Source organism: Eumetopias jubatus, unplaced genomic scaffold, assembly GCF_037043125.1.
Source record: "Eumetopias jubatus isolate StellerSeaLion01/CBP00866 unplaced genomic scaffold, mEumJub1_p1.0 scaffold_4, whole genome shotgun sequence".
Taxonomy (NCBI): Eukaryota; Metazoa; Chordata; class Mammalia; order Carnivora; family Otariidae; genus Eumetopias; species Eumetopias jubatus.
This window is the reverse complement of record NW_028274810.1, coordinates 99630046-99650362: the sequence shown is the minus strand read 5'-3', so window position 1 is coordinate 99650362 and position 20317 is coordinate 99630046. Positions and strand designations below refer to the sequence as shown.

The 20317-nt window shown below is 40.2% G+C and overlaps 1 protein-coding gene across 4 annotated transcripts in view; it reads left to right on the top strand.

The window, feature by feature from the left end:
• Positions 1–20317, top strand: part of KIF1B (kinesin family member 1B) — a 141351-nt gene that overhangs the window by 68490 nt on the left and 52544 nt on the right. For 3 of the 4 annotated variants that reach the window (XM_028108143.2, XM_088022616.1, XM_028108144.2), the window contains exons 15-20: positions 1686–1761; positions 5496–5575; positions 6075–6181; positions 6967–7050; positions 7536–7716; positions 7846–7918. In XM_028108143.2, the coding sequence (XP_027963944.1) occupies positions 1686–1761; positions 5496–5575; positions 6075–6181; positions 6967–7050; positions 7536–7716; positions 7846–7918 (601 nt within the window). Of the gene's footprint in view, positions 1–1685; positions 1762–5495; positions 5576–6074; positions 6182–6966; positions 7051–7535; positions 7717–7845; positions 7919–13476; positions 19022–20317 lie in introns of those variants that run through there. The other variant, XM_028108145.2, reaches the window with a different exon arrangement.

The following is a 20317-nucleotide window of genomic DNA, read 5'->3' as shown; positions in this document are numbered from 1 at the left end:
CAGCAAGTTAAGCTCTCGGGGTTGTCTGCACATTCTCAGGGGAACTGGAATTCCTTTTATAGAAGGAGAAGTTAGCTGGAAGTAAAAATGAAGGGCCCCCTTGCCAACCACAGACAGAATAGAACTCAGCCTGCTCTAGGTCTTCCCCCAGCAGAGCTTATATAGTTAGACCTACTCTAGGGAGTCCTGTGCTCATTACCATATTGCATCGTGTTCAGGGCCCATGTAAAATGGAAGATATTGAGGGATAGAGGGTTTTTTTTTTTTAACATTTCTTTTTAGGGTGGGGGAGGGGCAGAGGGCGAGAGAGAATCCCAAGCAGGCTCCACACCCAGCATGGAGCCCAATGCGGGGCTCAATCCCATGACCCGGAGACCATGACCTGAGCTGAAATCAAGAGTCAAGAGTTGGATGCTTAACTGACTGAGCCACCCAGGTACCCTGGGATAGAGTTTTTACTTTGTAAAACAACTGCCTTTGATAAAGGCCCAAATAATAAAGCTCTCTGATGATTATCTATGAGTTATGTTTTATAGAACCTCTTTGGTAAGAGGTGAAGTAGTTTGAGTTACAGACTTTTATTTTTTTTATTTTTTTTTTAATATTTTATTTGAGAGAAAGAATGAGAGAGAGAGAGAGCATGAGAGGGGGGAGGGTCAGAGGGAGAAGCAGAGACTCCCTGCTGAGCAAGGAGCCCGATGCGGGACTCGATCCTGGGACTCCAGGATCATGACCTGAGCCGAAGGCAGTTGCTTAACCGACTGAGCCACCCAGGCGCCCTGAGTTGCAGACTTTTAAAATCCCTTTTCTACTTTAACCTCTCAGTTCTCTACCCTGAAGGTGAGCATAACCCAAAATAATACTTTTCCTCTTGGGTTGAATATACATTAAAAAAAGGTCAGACTTGTCATCCCCCTTTATGGAAGATGAGGTAGAAGTAAGTGCTGATGTATTGATGCAGTGGATGTATCAAACAATTAGAATATTCTTATTATAGGGATTTTTTTCTTTTTAAAGATTTTATTTATTTGACAGAGAGATAGAGAGCACAAGTAGGCAGAGAGGCAGGCAGAGGGAGAGGGAGAAGCAGGCTCCCTGCTGAGCAGGGAGCCCAACGTGGGGCTCCATCCCAGGACCCTGGGATCATGACCTGAGCCAAAGGCAGATGCTTAACTGACTGAGCCACCTGGGCGCCCCTCTTATTACAGGGATTTTAAGCTAAAATTCTTGAATCAATATGATGTTGGGCATGGGAGCATCACATTTGAGAAAATCACACTTAAAGACAGTCTTCATATATCCAAGTTACTTTCTGATTTCTTTCTTAGATTTTGAAGAAATGGTTCTTTGAGTTAGATGTCTGGCCTTAAGGAATACCCCATCTTCCTTTTTTTTGTATTAATAGACATATTATTTATGAATTACTGTCTGCCTCCAAAGTCGTCAGATGAGACAAAGTTCTTATTTGGGTGAATTCAACTTTACCTAACATGGGAACAGAACTTATTTTGAATGTGCTGTTTCCCTTAAATTCTCATGAATGATGGGAGAGACAGATTTTTCACATTTGTATTACTAACACAGACAACAGTTTTTGCTTTGCATGCTTTACTTTCCAGTTCACAAGAGACTGATTTAATTGACATTTTGATATTGGTATTCTGATGTGCTTGTTGTTTTTCTAGAGAGGCCTTGTTGGCTGAGATGGGAGTGGCCATTCGGGAAGACGGAGGAACCCTGGGAGTTTTTTCACCTAAGAAGGTAGGAGCCTGTTGTGAAACTCAACCCAACAGAAGCACTTCCTGTTTGTCTTGGTCACTGAGGCACTTCCGGTCTTTCAGGGCTGGCCCCTCCTCCCTTCATTTTATCTTAAGATTTGTCTTAATTTCAGACATTTCTGATTTCATCTTACAGTACAAGGGCAGCCTGTTTCTAAAATGCCTATTGTGTTTGCCGTTTACAAAATAAAACCTAAGGCAGTAAATCTAACTTTCGGTCATGATTCAGTATGTTTACTCATCTGCATTGTTGCTTTCTCTTAAAATACCCAGCCTCTCACCTCACATACCTTGCTTCAGTTTGGCTACTCTTTCTATGTAGATTTTCCCACAGATGCCAGCAGCCCTGATTTATAACTCTTTGGAAGCAATTTCAGCTATTCAGGTTTGTGTAGAAAAATACCACGCAAGTTTGTTTCTGTAGTTTGTGTTACAGACAACCATTATACTGAGTAAAGCAGTTCCTGTTCTCACCCTTCTAGCCTCCTCTGCTCCTTTCTTAGGTTTTTTTTTTTTTTTTAAATGACTCCAGTAGTACCCTCCCACTTACATAATCTTATAGTTGTTAGGTAGTAGATTCCTTGTAGCTAATTAGAAGAGTAAGGTAGGTTTTGGTTTTGGGGGTTTTTTGTTTTTGTTTTGTTTTGTTTTACTAAGTTGCTTCCTAGTTATTCTTAGATATTGGAAAACTATTATCAAATTATTTTTGTGTGCTTCTTATATGACAATAATAGAACATATTTATTTATTTACACAGCAGATATATTCGTGCCAGTAATAAATGGTTCTTCATTTCAGATGACCCCAGCTTGCCTATCAGAGACTTACACATGTTCTGCAGGGTCTGATGATGATCTCTCTAGGTTGGCATAGAATGGGCAGGGGGGTTTCCATTTTTGTGTTTATGTGATAGGAAATATTCCTGGTTTTTGCTAGGACTCTTTAGGTTTGGTTTTTCTGTCAAGGTCACATAACTTTTTTTTAGGAATTCCATTGCATTATTATCAACAAAGAAGATTGTTTTAAAGACATTTTTGGTACACATTGTAGAACTGGAATAACAATAAGAGTATTTTGTGTGTGTATTGCCAACGGTCTGTGATTTTTCAGTTTAATAGTGTTTCCTTCAGTAAGACATTATTTGTTGAGATAGCATACTTAGGACTGTGGAGATTTTAGCAGTTACGGGTTTGATCAGATTTGTGCCTTTGTGTATATTGAAAGAGATTTTACAACATCTTTGAGTGTTAAGAACTATATGGAAAATTTTTGTAACAACATTTGTAAAACTATGGCATTTAACACAAGTCATAAATAATTTAAATAAGTGTGATATAAACAGCACGGAATTCCACACTGAGATCTCTGTTTCCAAAGCTTTTTCTTACTTTAATTTTATGCATCTTGTTTTAACTTTCTAGACTACCTCAGGAAAGGAAGGGATACACCACTGGCTACATCCAGATTCAGTTTTAGAACCTGTTTCTGATATGTTAACTTGATTGTGGTAATCATTGCATGCACATTCGCCACCTTAAAAAAAAAAACAACATGTTGTACAACGTAAATGTATACAATTTTTACTTGTCAATCATACCTCCATAAAACTGGGTCAGGGGGAAATACTTTTAAGGCAAGGGGCAAACAGGCAAAACCTGTTTCCAGGATTCCCTTTTTCTAAGGCCAGTGTCCTAATGGGCTTTAAAGAACACAGCCCACAGAGGGCCTTGACTTTCTCAAACCAGCAGAGCTCTTAGACTACAGAGGCAGATGCTGATGTAGAGCTTTTTCTAATTTCTGTTTAATCATCTTTCTCATTCCCTGTTCTTAACCCTCTCATCTGATTCTTCTTTCATTTTTCCACATTTGCTGGCACTGTCTTGAGTAGATTTTGACCCCAAGACCATGTGACTTATTTTTGGATTCCAGTGGGGTATTTTCACCAAAGAAGGTTGGTTTTTCAAAGATTTTAGAAATATTAGAGATAGATGAAGAGGATTTTTACAAGATGTGTACATTTGTTGAATGTCAGTGATTTTGATTTCTTCTTTAATGTAAAGACTAATAAACTAAAGACAATAGCTGAGACCGTGGAAGAGGTGATAAAAATTATAGAGGGAAATGCCAGGGGATGTGGGGACTTTTTTTTTTTTTTTTTAAAGATTTATTTATTTTAGGGGGAGGAGGGGCAGAGGGAGAAGGTGAGAGAATCTCAGGCAGACTCCAGAGTGCAGAGCCCAGTGTGGGGCTTGATCCCACAACCCTGAGATCATGACCCGAGCCAAAACCAAGAGTCAGATGCTCAACTGACTGTGCCACCCAGTCCCCCATTTTTTAAAGCAGTTTTATAGGGGCACCTGGGTGGCTCAGTGGGTTAAGTGTCTGCCTTTGGCTCAGGTCATGATCTCAGGATCCTGGGATCGAGCCCCGCTTTGGGCTCCCTGCTTGCCAGGGAGTCTGTTTCGCCCTCTCCCTCTGTGCCTCTCCCCCTGTGCCTCTCCCCCTGCTTGTGCTCTCTCTATCGCTCGCTCGCTCTCTTTCTCGCTCATGAATAAATGAAATCTTGAAAGAAAAACCCATTTTTATAAAGTAAATGAAAAGTTAAGTATTTCTGGAGATTGTAGGAAGGGAAGATAATTTTCCCTCTACCTGTTTGAGTTCTTGGCTGAGAGCCCAGTAATAAAAGGTTAATAAGAGAAAAACAAAAATAAACGTATTAACATGTCTGCCTCAGGTATGTTTGGGAGCTACCCAAGGGAGAGTAAGTGACTCCCCAAGGTGGCTTAGAGTTCAGACTTAAATACCATCCTAGTAGGAAAAGGGGAGTGGGGATGTAGGCCTCTCAGGAGGGAATAAATGAGTTTCAGGAAAGATGAAGGGGCCCTTGGAAGAATAGATGGAAGGTGTGATCGTTTGTGACAAAGTCTATGTGAGTGTGGTGTCGACTTCTGGTTCCCTTTCCTGGGATTCAAGTCCTTCCTTCCTGGTTGAGGGACTCCCGAGGGGACATGGCGGCCGAGGCCATTTGGGAGGACCTGTCTTCAGGCAGGAGAGGGGGTTCGAAGGAAGCTTCTCCCTGCATTTGCTGTTTTTCAGGTGCCTTCAGCTCAAAATAATCAATATGTAAAGTGGCATATTTTGGGACAGCATATTTTGTCACCCTTCAAGATTTTTGTCCAGATAGTTACAAAAATTATGGTGAACCCATCCAGGCACTCGTCCTCTCCTTGTTTTTCTGTTGTATTCTTCACGCTTTGACCTTATCAAGAATTGGATCTTGTTCTTTATCCCTGAACTCATGTTTTTATTTTTTATTTTTTTTAAAGATTTTATTTATTTATTCATGAGAGACAGAGAGAGAGAGAGGGAGGCAGAGGGAGAAGCAGGCTCCCTGCTCAGCAGGGAGCCCGACGCGGGGCTCGATCCCAGGACCCTGGGACCATGACCCGAGCCGAAGGCAGACGCTTAACCATCTGAGCCACCCGGGTGCCCTGAACTCATGTTTTTAAATAGAATGTATTAGTGCAGTTTGAGAAGGCCTGAAGAGAGTGTTTTCTTTTTGTATGGAATTGCAGCTGGGAACTAGGAATAAAAGACATTCCTCTTCTAGGAACTGTGGGTAATCCAGGAAGCCATTGGCCTCCTGTAGGTCACTGTTATTGTCACTGCCCACCCAGTGGTACTTGCTCCAAATTGATCATCTGTACCCTTTTTCAGACCCCACATCTTGTTAACCTCAATGAGGACCCACTAATGTCTGAATGCCTGCTTTATTACATCAAAGATGGAATTACAAGGTATATTTGTTTCTTTTGGTCATTTACTGTTTTCTGTTCTCGTAAATGAATAACTAAAGAGATGTTATTTGTTGAAAAATTGTTGTAATGACTTGCTGTTTTTTGTGTCTGAAATAGTTACAAACTATCCTGTCTTCCCAAATTATGTAAGTGCTTTAGCCATCTGAACCAGTTAACATGTAGTTTTCCCTAAAAACCCTAAGTAAAAATTTTCTTTTTCTAACTTCTTATATGAATTCATTAGGGAGATTAGTTCACTCGTGTCTTTTTATAAAGCTGAGTGAGTTACATTGATGTATCCTTGCTCCTTGGTTTCTTATTCTAATGTAGGGAGGTTGGTCATATGTGAAAATAAAATTTGCAGTTGAAAGCCTCTGATAAAAAGAAGCGATACCTTTTTTGTGCATACCAAAGAATATTCTTTGGGAGAAAGAGGTTCATTGTTTTCAGTGCTTTTTGTGTCTGAATTTCCCTGGGAAACACTTTCTCTTGTGTTCAGGGTTGGCCAAGCAGATGCTGAACGGCGCCAGGACATCGTGCTGAGTGGGGCTCACATTCAAGAAGAGCATTGTATCTTCCGGAGCGAGAGAAACAACAGTGGGGACGGTGAGAGTTCCTGGCATAGCTTTTCCAACAACCTTTTCATTCTGTATTACTAGAAATCCCCAGGGCTTGCTATTCCCTGTCTCTCTCAGTGATACTTTCTTGTACAATCTAATATTTGGGAAAATGGAGAAACCTGGCCTGCTTACAAATGCAGGGACGGACATAGCTGTTTTACATGAAAATAGCCTGGACAAAAGGAGCCCTTTTGTAACTGCCAAGAACTGAGCAGGACATAGGCAATTAGGCTTGGTCTTGAATGTTAATTATTTAATAGACAAGTACGAAAAGAACAAATATCCTGGGTAGTGGGAGATTTGAAGGACCCCTAATCTTAACCCAGAACGTATTTTTTCTAGAAGGGAAGAAAAAGTCGGTCTTGATTTTTGTCTGGGTTACTAACAGAACAATAATCTAATGGTATTTTTGTGCTAAATGACTCATTCCTTTAATCAAAATATTTAGCTGCTTTTGATCTTATGTTTCTGGTTTAGTACCTATATCTTACACTTAAGATTTCTGATGGTTTTCAGTTTTATGGACTGAACTGTTACATATCACCAAAACGACCATTTCCCATCTTCTTTTGAGGTTTGTCACATTCATTTAAATGTTTCTCTTAGCCACACCCCTGGTTTTGATACCCTAAAATGAACTATTATATAAATTATCTGCCGCTTGGCTGATTGCAGGAATGTATTCTAGTTACCCTGAGTCTTCACAGTCATCTTCTTTCCATTGTTTTATTCCAGTGGTTTGTGATGCTAATACTAGTTTGTTCTTCTTAGTTATTGTGACCCTAGAGCCCTGTGAACGCTCAGAAACCTACGTAAATGGCAAGAGGGTGGCCCAGCCTGTTCAGCTGCGCTCAGGTGAGACTGGGAAAGTTGTTTTGTTTTTTTGAAGTCCTTTGCTTTTTCCTTTTTTTTAAAGATTTTTTTCATTTATTTGAGAAAGAGTGCACGCAAGTTGGGGGGAGGGGTAGAGGAAGAGGGAGGAAGCAGACTCCCCGCTGAGCAGGGAGCCCCACTTGGGGCTCAGTCTCAGGATCCTGAGATCATGACCTGGGCCAAAATCAAGAGTTGGATGCTTAACCAACTGAGCCACCACCCAGGCGCCCCTGAGACTGGGAAAGGTTTGAAGTCTTCAGTAAAGAACACGTGGTTTGTGTGAGCAACTCTTAATTTTTGACTCTTTGTTTAAAGACTGAAGTATGATAGCATTAGGATTTCTGTTCTTGTAAAACTCCAAAAGCTGTCTTTTTGCCTTAGGGAAAGGGAGGGAGAGTGAGGTTATTAACTTAGATAGGTATACCTTTAAAAAATGGCTTCTTAACTCTGTTTCTGTTTTGTGCTAGGAAACCGTATCATCATGGGTAAAAACCATGTGTTTCGTTTCAACCACCCGGAGCAAGCACGGGCAGAGCGGGAGAAGACTCCTTCTGCTGAGACCCCCTCTGAGCCTGTGGACTGGACATTTGCCCAGAGAGAACTTCTGGAAAAACAAGGGATTGATATGAAGCAGGAGATGGAGAAAAGGTAATGCACAAATATGATATGGCCCCCATGACTATCACTTCTTTTAAACATGCAGTATATAGTGCTCATGAAACAGCCCAGTGATTTCACAGTTTGTTCTTTCCTCCCTTGTTTTTCTTTTCCTTCTAGACTACAGGAGATGGAGATCCTATACAAAAAGGAGAAGGAAGAAGCAGATCTTCTCTTGGAGCAGCAGAGACTGGTAGGAGTCCATCCTGAATCCTCTGTTAGGAAAAGGGCAGCTTGCTCTCATACCTTCCCTGTTCCACAGATGAGCACTTGCCCAGTTGCTTGTCCAGCTCTCACTGATACCATATGCTCTTCTCTCATTTACTTAATGGAGAATGAACTTACATCTCCTGGTAGCCTTAGCTTGAAAAAGTGTCCATAAAGGTACAGTTTTGGGCCTTTTATGTCTTAAAGTTAAATCTTTAGTTCTAGCAAAACCAAGTGCTTTTTGAGGAGCTAGTGGGAGCTTTTCTGGTAGGCTTTACCTCTTGATGGTGGTTTTTGAGTATGCTGCAGTGGTGATTCTTTTAATGATAAATATATTGAATATTGAATTTAGTGAGTGTTTGCCTTGGTTTTGTTTCTGATCACCTGATAGTACTAATTCTCTGCTCTTGGGCTGACTTGGGGATTGTTCTTGTGCTGGGCAGACTTTTTTTTTCTTTTTCTTTTTTTAGTTAAACTGTGTCTAAAAGTGTTGCTACACAGTTGCATGTGTTAATCCTTTTCTGTTCCCCTGCATGGAGTCTGAATTCTCAATAAGGGTCTCCGTGGCCTGTGGGATGACAGTGGAAGCAGGGGCTACACAGCAGCTCAGATAGTAGAAGGAAGCCTGGTTTCTCCGGTTTGAGAAAGATTTGGGTGAGCCGCTGAAAAGTTGGTTTGAGGCTGCAGCTTATAATTCTAATGGATTTAGCATTTTATGATGTAAATTGATTCTCTAAGTTTGATAGAAACTGAATCTCATGAATAAATAAGTTGACCCATTAGTTAGATTTTCATTTTTAAAGCCATCCAGCTTTGGTTAACAAAGCCCTGGTCATAAAAAGCTTCTTCTTGGCATTCATTTGATATGTAAGGAAAAGGTATAATAAACCTTTGGGTACTGTGGATACAATTTAGGATATTTTAAGACCCATAGACTTCTTTTAAGATAAGGAGAAAGCTGGGATACTGGTTTCTTCCCTTAGCATAAAACATAGCATCTAAAATAGTGTGTGTAAACTGCAGCCTTCTGGTCATGCTCTGCTTTGGAGAAGAGGCTGGTGCTAAATGGGCCAGAAATGCCAAAAGCAGCCTCTTCCAGGGTCACTCATTTCTTAGGCCTGGCAGTGGGTTAAACCAGTTAGTTTGTTGTCTTAGAAACTCTAGTGAAGTCCAAGAAAGAATAAATCAAGTATTTGGGGCAAGACAATAGCAGTGTTCAAATCCCTTTATGAGGCCTAGTTGACATTTAGTTTTTAATGAAAACAGAAGGATTTGGCTACAGTGTGATTAGGAGCTTGAAAAGTGTGACACATGAGGAGCCTTTTATCTTAATAATGTATAATCTAATAACATGCCTCTGATGGTCTGTGACAGATCAAATGAGGACAGGTATCATTAAGCTGTATGTATCATTAACAGTAGTGCCTTGTATTTGTATAGTGCTTTATAATTTACAGGGAGCTTTAACAGCCATCATTTTTTTTTTAATTCCCAAAACAGCCCTCCTTGATAGGTGTGTATGTAAATAAAAGAGTAATATTACCTCCAATTTATAGTTGAGGAAACCAAGGCTAAAAAATGCTGTCTTGCTCACTCTTAAACATCTGTTAAGTCATGGGTCTGAAGCTTAATCTTGGGGCTTCTGAATTGCTTCAATATTCTTTCTGTCCAGTAAGAGCAGTGCTTCTTCACCAGCTGGGAGTCCTGTTAAAATGCAGATGCTGATTCAGTAGGCCTGGGGTGGGACCTGAGAGTCTTCATTTCTAACAAGTTCCCAGGTGATGCCAGCACTGCTCATCCAAGACCAGCCTTTGAGTAACCAGGTGAGAAAGAATGATGATGGCTGGTGCTCTCCATAACCAAGAGCTGATGATCATTCTTTGCTCTGAAATAAAGATGATGACCATCAAATAAAGAGAAAGTAAATGTCCCTAAGACATACTTAGTTTCCAGGGGACATACTTAGCCTGCAAGGGATCAGGTTCTGGTTGTCATATGTTCTGTGTATCTGAAAGCAAGCTAGGATTTTCAAGAGCAGCTGCTTAAAGCAAGAAGGTTGCTTTCCTCCCCCCTAGGTCCAACTGTCTATTCCACTCAGATTTCTTGTCCTCCAGAGGAATTGATTTCTTTTTTTTTTTTTAAAGATTTTATTTATTTATTTGAGAGGGAGAGAATGAGAGATAGTACGAGAGGGAGGAGAGTCAGAGGGAGAAGCAGACTCCCCGCTGAGCGGGGAGCCCGATGCGGGACTCGATCCCAGGACTCCAGGATCATGACCTGAGCCGAAGGCAGTCGCTTAACCAACTGAGCCACCCAGGCACCCCAGAGGAATTGATTTCTAATGCCTTAGCCTGAAGAATATTTAGCAGTAACAATACTGAATGGAAGATGTATTTTTATGACCCTGTATTGCTCAGCCAACAGATACATTTTGAATGCACCCTATGAATAAACACTGAGAGGGTATAAAGGAATAATTATTCAGTAAATATGTATTTAATATATGTAATCATTTTTTGCATAATGACAACATTAAAAAACGGAATTCAGGCTTATGAGTTTTCTATTATGATAGTTCCCCAGATGCGTCATATAGTTGCAGTGCTGAACCTTCTCTTCTAGTTAGTGCTGTATTGCACACCTGGTCCTTTCTGTGCTTGCTTTTTCACCTATGTCTTTTAGGTATCTTCTTTCTTCTTTCTGCACAAGCTTCTTGCACAGTCTCTTCAGGAGGCCTTTGCTTTGGGATTTAATGAAAACAGAAGCATCATTTAGTGACACGAATTGGCCAGACCTGAGTAGTAGTTTTTCCAACTCTGTAATAAGTGAATCTAAATATCTTTAAATCTTTTTTGACATGAGATAGGGTGTACATCTTGGCACATAAACTTTGCCTACGGAATTTTTAGTATCATGGTCAGTATGTGATATGGGGGCTGTAAGGAGAACATACTCTACAAAGACAAAATAGTATTTTATTTTATTTTATCTTATTTATGGGGGGGTTAGGGAGGGGCAGAAGGAGAGAGAGAGAAACTTAAGCATCCTCCACTCCTAGCACAGATCCCAATGTGGGGCTTGATCTCACGACCTAAGCCAAAATCAAGAGTTGGATGCTTATCTGACTGAGCCACCCAGGTGCCCCCAATGTGATAGTATTTTAAAAAGAATGAAAATTATGGCCGCTTAGTTTAATTTGAGTTCCTTTGGATTTATGTAAACATTCTTATTTATTTATGTTTTATTTTAGAGTTTAAAGACCTAATCTCTGCCTCTCAAGCGTGATATTATGAAAGCAGTGATTAGAATATTTGTTATTTCGTAGATTAGGTAGTATTCATTTCATCCTTGAGCAATCTTGAAAAGAAAAGAAGCTGGGGGTGGGGGGATAGAGTGATAGTTGTCAGTTACATGGGAACGGTCAGAGTATATTATGTTCTATAAAATTTAGTTTATACATACTGGCAGGAAGACCTTTTTTAGGAGTCAGACACATTTTTTTCCTCTAATGTTTATTAATGTCCTCTTTTATCACTCAGATGAGACATTCTGAGGTTTAAACTAAAAATGAAAAAAAATTAGTATAGAGTCTATAAATTTAACTCTGCTTTTTGTTAAATTTTCAAATAGGTAGGGCTATAAATGGGTTTAGTACCCATTTATAGACCAACAGAAATAATACAAATCAGCACCTCCAAATTCAGGGACCAAATTATTGTCATTATTGTTAAAAGTTATTTTTTAGAAATAACTGTACATAGGCATCTTTGGCCTAGAAAGCAAGATACTGTTTACTAGAGATAATTTTGGTAATCACAGCCAAGTAAAAGAGAGTATTAAGATTTTTTTTTTTTAACTAGACTGTCCTGAACTACTCTTCTAAGTGAATAGTTTCTTTTCCAAGGAACTTTTATTTCCTGAATAGAAATTCTTCCTTAAGCCTTCCTTAATTCATAGGGAATTCTAAATCTAACATTGTTTTTGTGTAGATCCAACATTGCTTGCATGTCATAAAGATGTGCTTGTGTTATTTAAGAACGATTGATTATTATCCAGGTAGCCCTTGAAGACTAGTTAGTTGGGCAGTCAGGCTGTGGTTTTGTTTTGTTTTAAGATTTATTTATCTGAGAGAAAGCAAGAGAGCAGCAGAGGGAGAGGGAAAAGCAGACTGCGTGCTCTGAGTGGGGAGCCCGACTCAGGCCTCAATCCCAGGACCCTGAGCGAAAGGCAGAAGCTTAACCGACCGAGCCGCCCAGGCACCCCTGGGCTGCTGTTTTACTTGGGCCTAAAACAGAAGTAAACAGCAGCCTGACTGCCCATCTAAAGTTTTTGAAAATGAGGTAAAGTGCAAACATAGCTGGGAAGACAGAATTAGAGACAGCATTTTAAAGTGGATCTATTTTACCTAAGCAGAATATAATCTTTCTGTTTTATGTGCTTATAGGTAGAGTTGTCACTTAAAGTGATACTCCTCAAATAGCTAGAAATGCCATGGGTTTTCATAGATAGAAAACATCTTTAGGTCATATTTATTAAAATATTACTTGGGGAATTTTAAATGATGTTTAATGAAAGTATATTTGCCTAGCTTAATTTATGTTCTGGAAACTTCTTAAAATTTTGGAGGTGAAGTGTTTATTGGTTTAAGTGTGTGAAAACAAAAAAGCAGACCCACTATGAGGATCCTTTTTTTATGCTTCCTTGTTCTATGGGTAACAAATGTTAGTTGTACAAATGTAGCACATCAATTTAGCATGACAGGAAAATAGTAAATCCAGTATATGCTCATGAAAGGACTAGTTTCAAAACTCACCTGTCTTCTAGAGAAAAGTTTGGTTGATAAGAACCCCATGTGGTCTGCTGATAGGGATTCATTTTTAACATCATCCCTGTTTGACTGCTTCTTTTTCTACCTTCTCCTCTTCTAACTTTTTTCTAGGGCTGCTCTTTTTAGTAAAGCTAAACAAAACGTGGCATCCTACAGCCTTACTAACCTTTGTTAATCCGCCTGCTCGTCACATCTTGTATGGCATCTGTGCTCACTCATGGGGGAAAGAGTTTCTGGAAGAAGCAACAGCAATAACCAAGGCAAATGTGGGGACATGGCTGCATGGGGTGTTAGCATGTGTGGGGCGTAGGTTTTACTACATTTCCACAGGATGGTGGAGGTGTTACTTCACAGCATTTTGTTAATAACTTCACATGACCTTAGAGGGAAAGGTCACCGTATCAATCCTCCTAAGAAATTGGATTGCAGATTTCATCACTTAAGCCAGAAAGTGGGAATTCGCATTGGTGTTACTAAACAAGCAAATCTTTATATTAATGACCTATATATACATAAGTCTTAATAAACTTACACACCACTTAGGGGGTTTTTTGTTTTATCTTTTTTTTTTTAAGTTTTATTTACTTATTTTTTGGTTTTGGTTTTAAATTTGGTTAAGGCTTTTTTACTTGTTTTTTTTCTTCGATTTGATTTTCCTTTTTTACATTTTAATTTTGGTTATTTTGGGGCCATTTTTTGATTTTGTTTTTCCAAAGGACGCGGATTCTGATAGCGGGGACGATTCTGACAAGAGGTCCTGCGAAGAGAGCTGGAAACTGATTACTTCTCTGAGAGAAAAGCTACCTCCCAGCAAGTTGCAAACCATTGTTAAAAAGTGTGGCCTCCCTAGCAGTGGGAAGAAACGAGAGCCAATTAAAATGTATCAAATCCCCCAAAGAAGGCGCCTGTGTAAAGATTCCAAGTGGGTCACCATCTCAGATCTTAAGATTCAGGCTGTAAAAGAGATATGCTATGAGGTTGCGCTCAACGATTTTAGGCACAGTCGGCAGGAGATTGAAGCCTTGGCCATTGTTAAGATGAAAGAGCTTTGTGCCATGTATGGGAAGAAAGATCCCAATGAGCGGGACTCCTGGAGGGCAGTGGCCAGGGATGTGTGGGACACTGTCGGTGTAGGGGATGAGAAGATCGAAGACGTGATGGCCAGTGGTAAAGGCGGGACTGATGTAGACGACCTCAAGGTTCACATTGACAAACTGGAAGATATTTTGCAAGAAGTAAAAAAGCAAAATAACATGAAAGATGAGGAAATAAAAGTCCTAAGAAACAAAATGCTTAAAATGGAGAAAGTCTTGCCCCTGATTGGATCTCAGGAACAGAAAAGCCAAGGAAACCACAGAGCAAAGGAGCCTGTTGGTGCTGGTGTCAGTAGCAAGTCTGAAAATGACGGCAGCAGAGGGGACAGTGGAGAACTTGGGAAAGAGGAGCGCGTTTCCCAGCTGATGAACGGGGATCCCGCTTTTAGACGCGGACGTCTGCGCTGGATGAGGCAAGAGCAAATCCGCTTTAAGAATCTGCAACAGCAGGAGATAGCAAAGCAGCTGCGTAGGCAGAACGTACCTCATAGGTTCATCCCTCCTGAGAACCGCAAGCCCCGGTTCCCCTTTAAGAGCAACCCTAAACACAGAAACTCCTGGAGCCCTGGGACTCATATCATCATAACAGAAGATGAGGTCATAGAGCTTAGAATCCCAAAAGATGAAGACGGAAGGAAAGGAAATAAAGAGGAGAGCCAAGAAAAGGGGGGTAGAGCACCTTCTAAGGATCCCCAGTTACCATGGGGCTCTCAGGGCACACGAAGTCAAGATCACATCCAAGTTAGCAAGCAGCATGTTAACACCCAACAACAGCCACCTCAGTTACGCTGGAGAAGCAATTCTCTTAATAATGGCCAACCGAAAAGTACGCGCTGCCAGGCATCTGCCTCCTCAGAATCATTAAATTCCCACAGTGGTCACCCCACTGCCGATCTGCAGACTTTCCAGGCAAAGCGCCATATTCACCAACACCGTCAGTCTTACTGTAATTACAACACTGGAGGTCAGTTAGAGGGCAATGCAGCCAGTTCCTTTCAGAAGCAGACGGACAAGCCCAACCACTGTAGCCAGTTTGTGACACCTCCAAGGATGAGGCGCCAGTTTTCGGCACCTAATCTCAAAGCTGGTCGAGAAACCACAGTATAAATTACTGGACAAACTTGAAATCTTGGTGGAGGAAACAGGCAATGTTAGCTCATGATTTGAGTTGGTTCTAGCCTTGGCCTTGAGTTTCTACTCTTTCCATTATGGTTTTAATGTTGCGTTCCTACAAATCTTAACTGATTTTAATATTGTTAAAACATAAAACACTGGTAGTTCAACACCTCCCTTTTGTTTGTATGCCACAAATGGGCAGTTTCTGGAATTTTGGACAAAACACTGAGACCTCCCTTATTTTTCTGAGACTTGCCTCCTTTCTTGGTGCCTAGATAATACACTTACACAGACTGGTCTTGTTTTGGTGTAAGTTTGTTATGTTTTTATAATGCCTGTAAACTGATCTGACACCCAGAAAGCCCTGCCTCTTGGTTTATGCAGACATTCAAAGGGGGAATTTGATACACAGAATTTAAGTGTCTGTTATTTCCCCATAAATGTTAGACATTAGTTTAATAACATTCAACTTTGTGGACACAGCTCTGGATTTCTCATCCATGTCTGTTCCTGTCTTTAAATATAATTGGAATTTTCATAAGCCAGAACTAAATGTCTTTGGACATAGTTTATAGTACACAGCTTTGCACTTCCACAGAACTTCCCCATCTTCTTCTTCTACCATATTTTACATAGAACTGATTCAGTAGGTTTGTTTGTGTTTTTCTTTTGAATGTATCAGTATGTGTATGAAATTTGTCATAATACTGAAATCTTTAAATTGGCACCGTTTCTGGATTTGTTTGTAGTTTGCTTTTTGAAGTTTAACATACCATTTCTCACACAGACACACACACAGGCGCGTGCGCGCACATACACACACACACACATTCACACTCTGAACCATTCACCAAAATCATGCCAACAGAAACGCCAACAAAACACTTGTATGGCTCTTTGAGCAGTGTGTGTAAGTTCACAGGGAGCTTATTTGGTGGAGAGGGAAGAGGTGGGACGTGGGGAGAAGGCCACAGTGTATGGCTCTGTGCTGTTTATTCTTAGTGGATGATGAGATCATGAAATAAGTTAACTTTGGTTGGATTGAGAATAAAGGAGATGATGTATAATAAACTATTCTTTGCGTGCAGTAGTAATGCTCACAGATGCTCAAGCAAGGAGAGAAGTCCTGATGAACATTAATTGTATCAATACCTCATTTTACCGTGTCGTGGTCTCAGTTTGCCTCACTGGAGAATCCACTAAAAAAGATGGATATTAATGGGAAGAAAAGAATAGTTTTCTACATCCTTCCTCATCTCTTGAACTATTCAGCAACTTTTTTAAGAGGCGGTGCGAAGAGCCAGAGATGTCTGGGATACTGCCTGACTTCGTGATGACAACTCCTCTAAGTCATGGAGTCACCTGCCCAGCACTTGTCTTCCAGACGGTGTAGAATTGCAGCCATCATAGCAAGTAGCATTCAAGGAAGCTGTTAAAGATTGTGACTATGTGGTTTTCTTTTCCTTTGCGTGTGGGCTCTATGCCTTATTAGAACACATTATTTTTAATCATAGTATTTTTTTAATTTTTAATTTTTTTTTTTGCTTCTAAGAAAATGCTTTCTTAATGCACAGAAAGTTGCTTCTGATTAACTTTGGGGATATTTTTGCTTTCATAGCTAGAACGGTTCTCGTCTTCAGCTGAGGTATTATGGCAGATTAGACAGATTAGGCAGATTAGGGTGAATGATGTTTGTAACGGATAGACTTAAATTGAGACAATCTCCTGTACCATGTGGGTGAATGAACTCATTAGACTACTTCAGATCAGTCACTTCAGTGCGTCTTGTGTAAGCCTCAGTTGTTCTTCTTTATGATTCATAGATATATTAATTGTTCCTTTCTTGCAAAAAAAAATTCGTTTTCTATGACAGGTTTCCCCTGCTTTCCGAAAGAGAGTGTTTCTGTGAAACCTTTCATAAGCTGAAATGGTGTAAAGTGAAGAAGCCATTATTATTAATTTATATGGAAAAAATTTTTGAGGTTCCCAGACTCAAAAAAATCACCTGTCTTAGGCTTTTCTGATACCTTATGACACATCTTGCTGATGGATGCGCAAAATAAATTGAGATAAAGCCCGGATGCTCACTGACACGGTTCAGAGCTCTGGTGGCTGGAGGCTGACATGCTGTGTGTGTTTCCCAGGAAGGAGCTTGGTGGGGCCACTAGCTGCCTGGGATGTGTGTGCTACCTCTATACTGGCTCGCTGCAAACACACACACACACACACACACACACACGCACACACACACAGTGCAGTTTTTCATAAAAGCAAAAATCCTCTTTGGACTTCTTTCGGGTAGCAAAAACAGGTACTAACGTGGGGTCTTTCATAGAAGCAAAGTGGCCTAACACACACTTTCGAGATGCAGGGGATACCTGTATTAATATTAGTAATAATTAACTCCGCTTTCAACTCCATAGCAAAAGTGGGCTCTCATTTCCCTAACTTGAAATACCATAGGATAGCCGTATGTATTTTCATTTTTATGGTGGCCTTTTAATCTTATTATGAGCAGGTGCCTCCCTTTCCGGATAAACAACAGGAGTGAGTTTCTACTGGTGATCAGGTGACATTATAGAATGGAAAGTAATACAGCATTTGCATTTACAAATGTGGGTTGTGGTAAGCACTGTGCCCACACTGATATTCCAAAGAATTAGGTTTGTGTTTGTGCTTCATCCGCTGGTCTAGGTGCCCTCGAATTGCAAAAATGTTTAGATCTCTAAAGGAGCCCTTAATTTCAGATGACCAGAAAATGAACCAAGGTTTGATTGATTGCCACATATGTGCCCTCCTGCATTTCAGAGCAGATGTTTGTCTTAGAAGATAACTGGGCGAATGTGAATAAAAGGACTTCATTGACTTTTTTTTACTAAATAAGCTATTAGTGCCATGCTTTTGTGAGCTATTGGTATAGCTTATATTTTTTTGTTTTTAAATTTGACAGAATCTCTCCCTAAGCCTAAATACTACATGACCAAAGAGAAATGGTCATCATTAAACCGTTATTATATTACTGAAGTATTCATAGCTATTATAGAAAAATGGGGAAAGTATGCTGCTGAAATTATATGATCTGAAAATTAAGGAAATGTGAAGGAGTGTTAATTAATTAGTATAATTTTGTATGCCACAGTGGTATTCCCTAAAGAGTTAAAGATCTTCTGTTCATCTAATAAGTCTAAACCAAAGGGCTTTTCCTTTATTTTTCCCTCTAATTCTTTTTAGCACTTCAGATTCTTTGCTCCATTCACTGAAAATGCAATGACTGGGGATTGTTTATTCCATTGAAGTGACTTGAAGTGACCTCTTGTGCTTTAGGTGCAGGTTGATGCTGAAAATAAACACAACACAGCACAGAGTTTGCCACACTGATGTCTGCATTAAAGGCTGTCAGACTACAGGAAGTTACATAGATTTCCTCTGGTCAGCTGCTGGTACCCCTGTGCCTGACTGGTCCTTTGTAGACCTGCCTTAATGATCTGTTCAAAAGCCTGGGAGGAGGGGAAGCTGCCATGGTGTGAAAATGTCCCATAGTGAAGACCCCTTCTCAGATACAGTGTAGAGCCAACATTTGTCCTAAACTGTAAGAGCCAGAGTCCACATTATGAGCAGTTTTCATAATTGTCCAGTTTATGTCATTTTCCCAAGATTTCAAAATCTGCTCTACATACTTAGTTTGAACCGCTCCAGGTTGTGAAATGTGTTGGTTTCCTGCCATCATTACTGTAAAAAGAAGTTGTGAATCTTGTTAATGAACTATGGATTTCTCCCCGAATTTCTAAAATAAAATGCATGAAGATTGTCTTTGAGTGTAAGATCTACCTTTGCAGAAAGGGAGAGTTAGTTTTTCATGTTAGAAAATGAAGTCCTCGTTCAATAAAAGCTGAAACCATCTTTTAAGAGTGTGATTTCTCTCTTATGTGGGAAGAAGGAAAAGTGAAACAGGGTGGTGCTGTGATTAAGTCTGGTCTTGACTTTTGTTTATTCCTTTTTAATCGGAAGATGGTTGCAAACCAGATCTTTTTTTCTTAATGTATTTCTGCATGAACTTGATTCATTTAAAGCTTTTGCTTCTGTTCCCTTTTCTGTTTATCAAAATTCTATCTTAAAAGGGATCTTTAACCCCTACTTTATGCCACATTTTATTTAAATAAAAACTTGTCTAGTATAAGTTGAGTTTATCTTAGCTGTATTTTCGATCTTTTTATCATACAATCTGAAAGTTTTTAAAATGAAATAGTATAGTTCCCTTCACATGGATAGAAACTGAATTTCTACAGAGCTTTCAGTAACTCTGTTTAGCTTCTCTTTTTACCCTTAATTGCTGCTCTTCTCCACCCAGAGTATTCGTGGTGTGCTGGAGGTGACACGGGATAAAGCAGAAGAGTTTTCTGGAGTGGGCCATCAATCTTAATGATCATTTGGACATGACATTGTTTTTTATATTGAAAAATGATAGACACAATCCTGTATTATGGAGTAGAATACAAAATCTACATGAGTCTCTTTTTTTCCCCTTTGAGTTTATGATATGAAATTTGGAACTTGAGAAAAATGTTATATGTGGATTGGTCTGCTTCAGGCCTTATACTCTGTCCCTCAGGGTACTTTGTATTTCTCTGCTAGTGGAGAAACTGGTGGAAAAGTTGCCAAGATCTGACTGACCATTTCTAGGGTGACACAGATGATTCCAATGTAGTACGAGGTGTGCAGTGATAGTCGTGTGCACAGGGGGAGAGTGAGGAAAGGTGTTTGAAGGAGGCCCTGAGCCAAGAGCAGAGTCCCAGAGTACAGCTGGGAATTTATCCAAGTGAAGAATGGTAGGGGGAGAGAAGCAGCATGTCAGGTCCGGCGAACTGCGAGTATTTGCGAGTAACCCGCGGTGGTCAGCACAGCAGCTGTGTGCCAGGGAGAGGTAATAGACAAGGTCCACATCATGGCATGCTGTGGAGTGTGGATTTCATCCTGAGTGTGATGGGAAGCTACCAAATGATTTTATACAGGGGGATCGCATGATTAGATTCACCTTTTAGTAATGGTTAAAGCTTGAGTTGGAAGGAGGCAAATTTAGAGCTCAGTGCCTCAGTTGGGAAGTTGCTGTATGGACTAAAAGAGAAACAATACTTTCCAAAGGCACGGACAAAGGAGAGAGGGAAAGTAGAATCAACAAATCAGTCTGTGGGTGGGATAAACCCTGTATGTACGACTGGAAAGGTGATGAATGCTCTCACTTGGATCATGGTTGGAAAGTAAGAGACCAAGATGGCCCTGGGGGACTGGGAGAAAATAGGAGCCACTCAGGTCTAAGAATAGGTGGTTTGGGGATCTCTGGAGGGAGAGG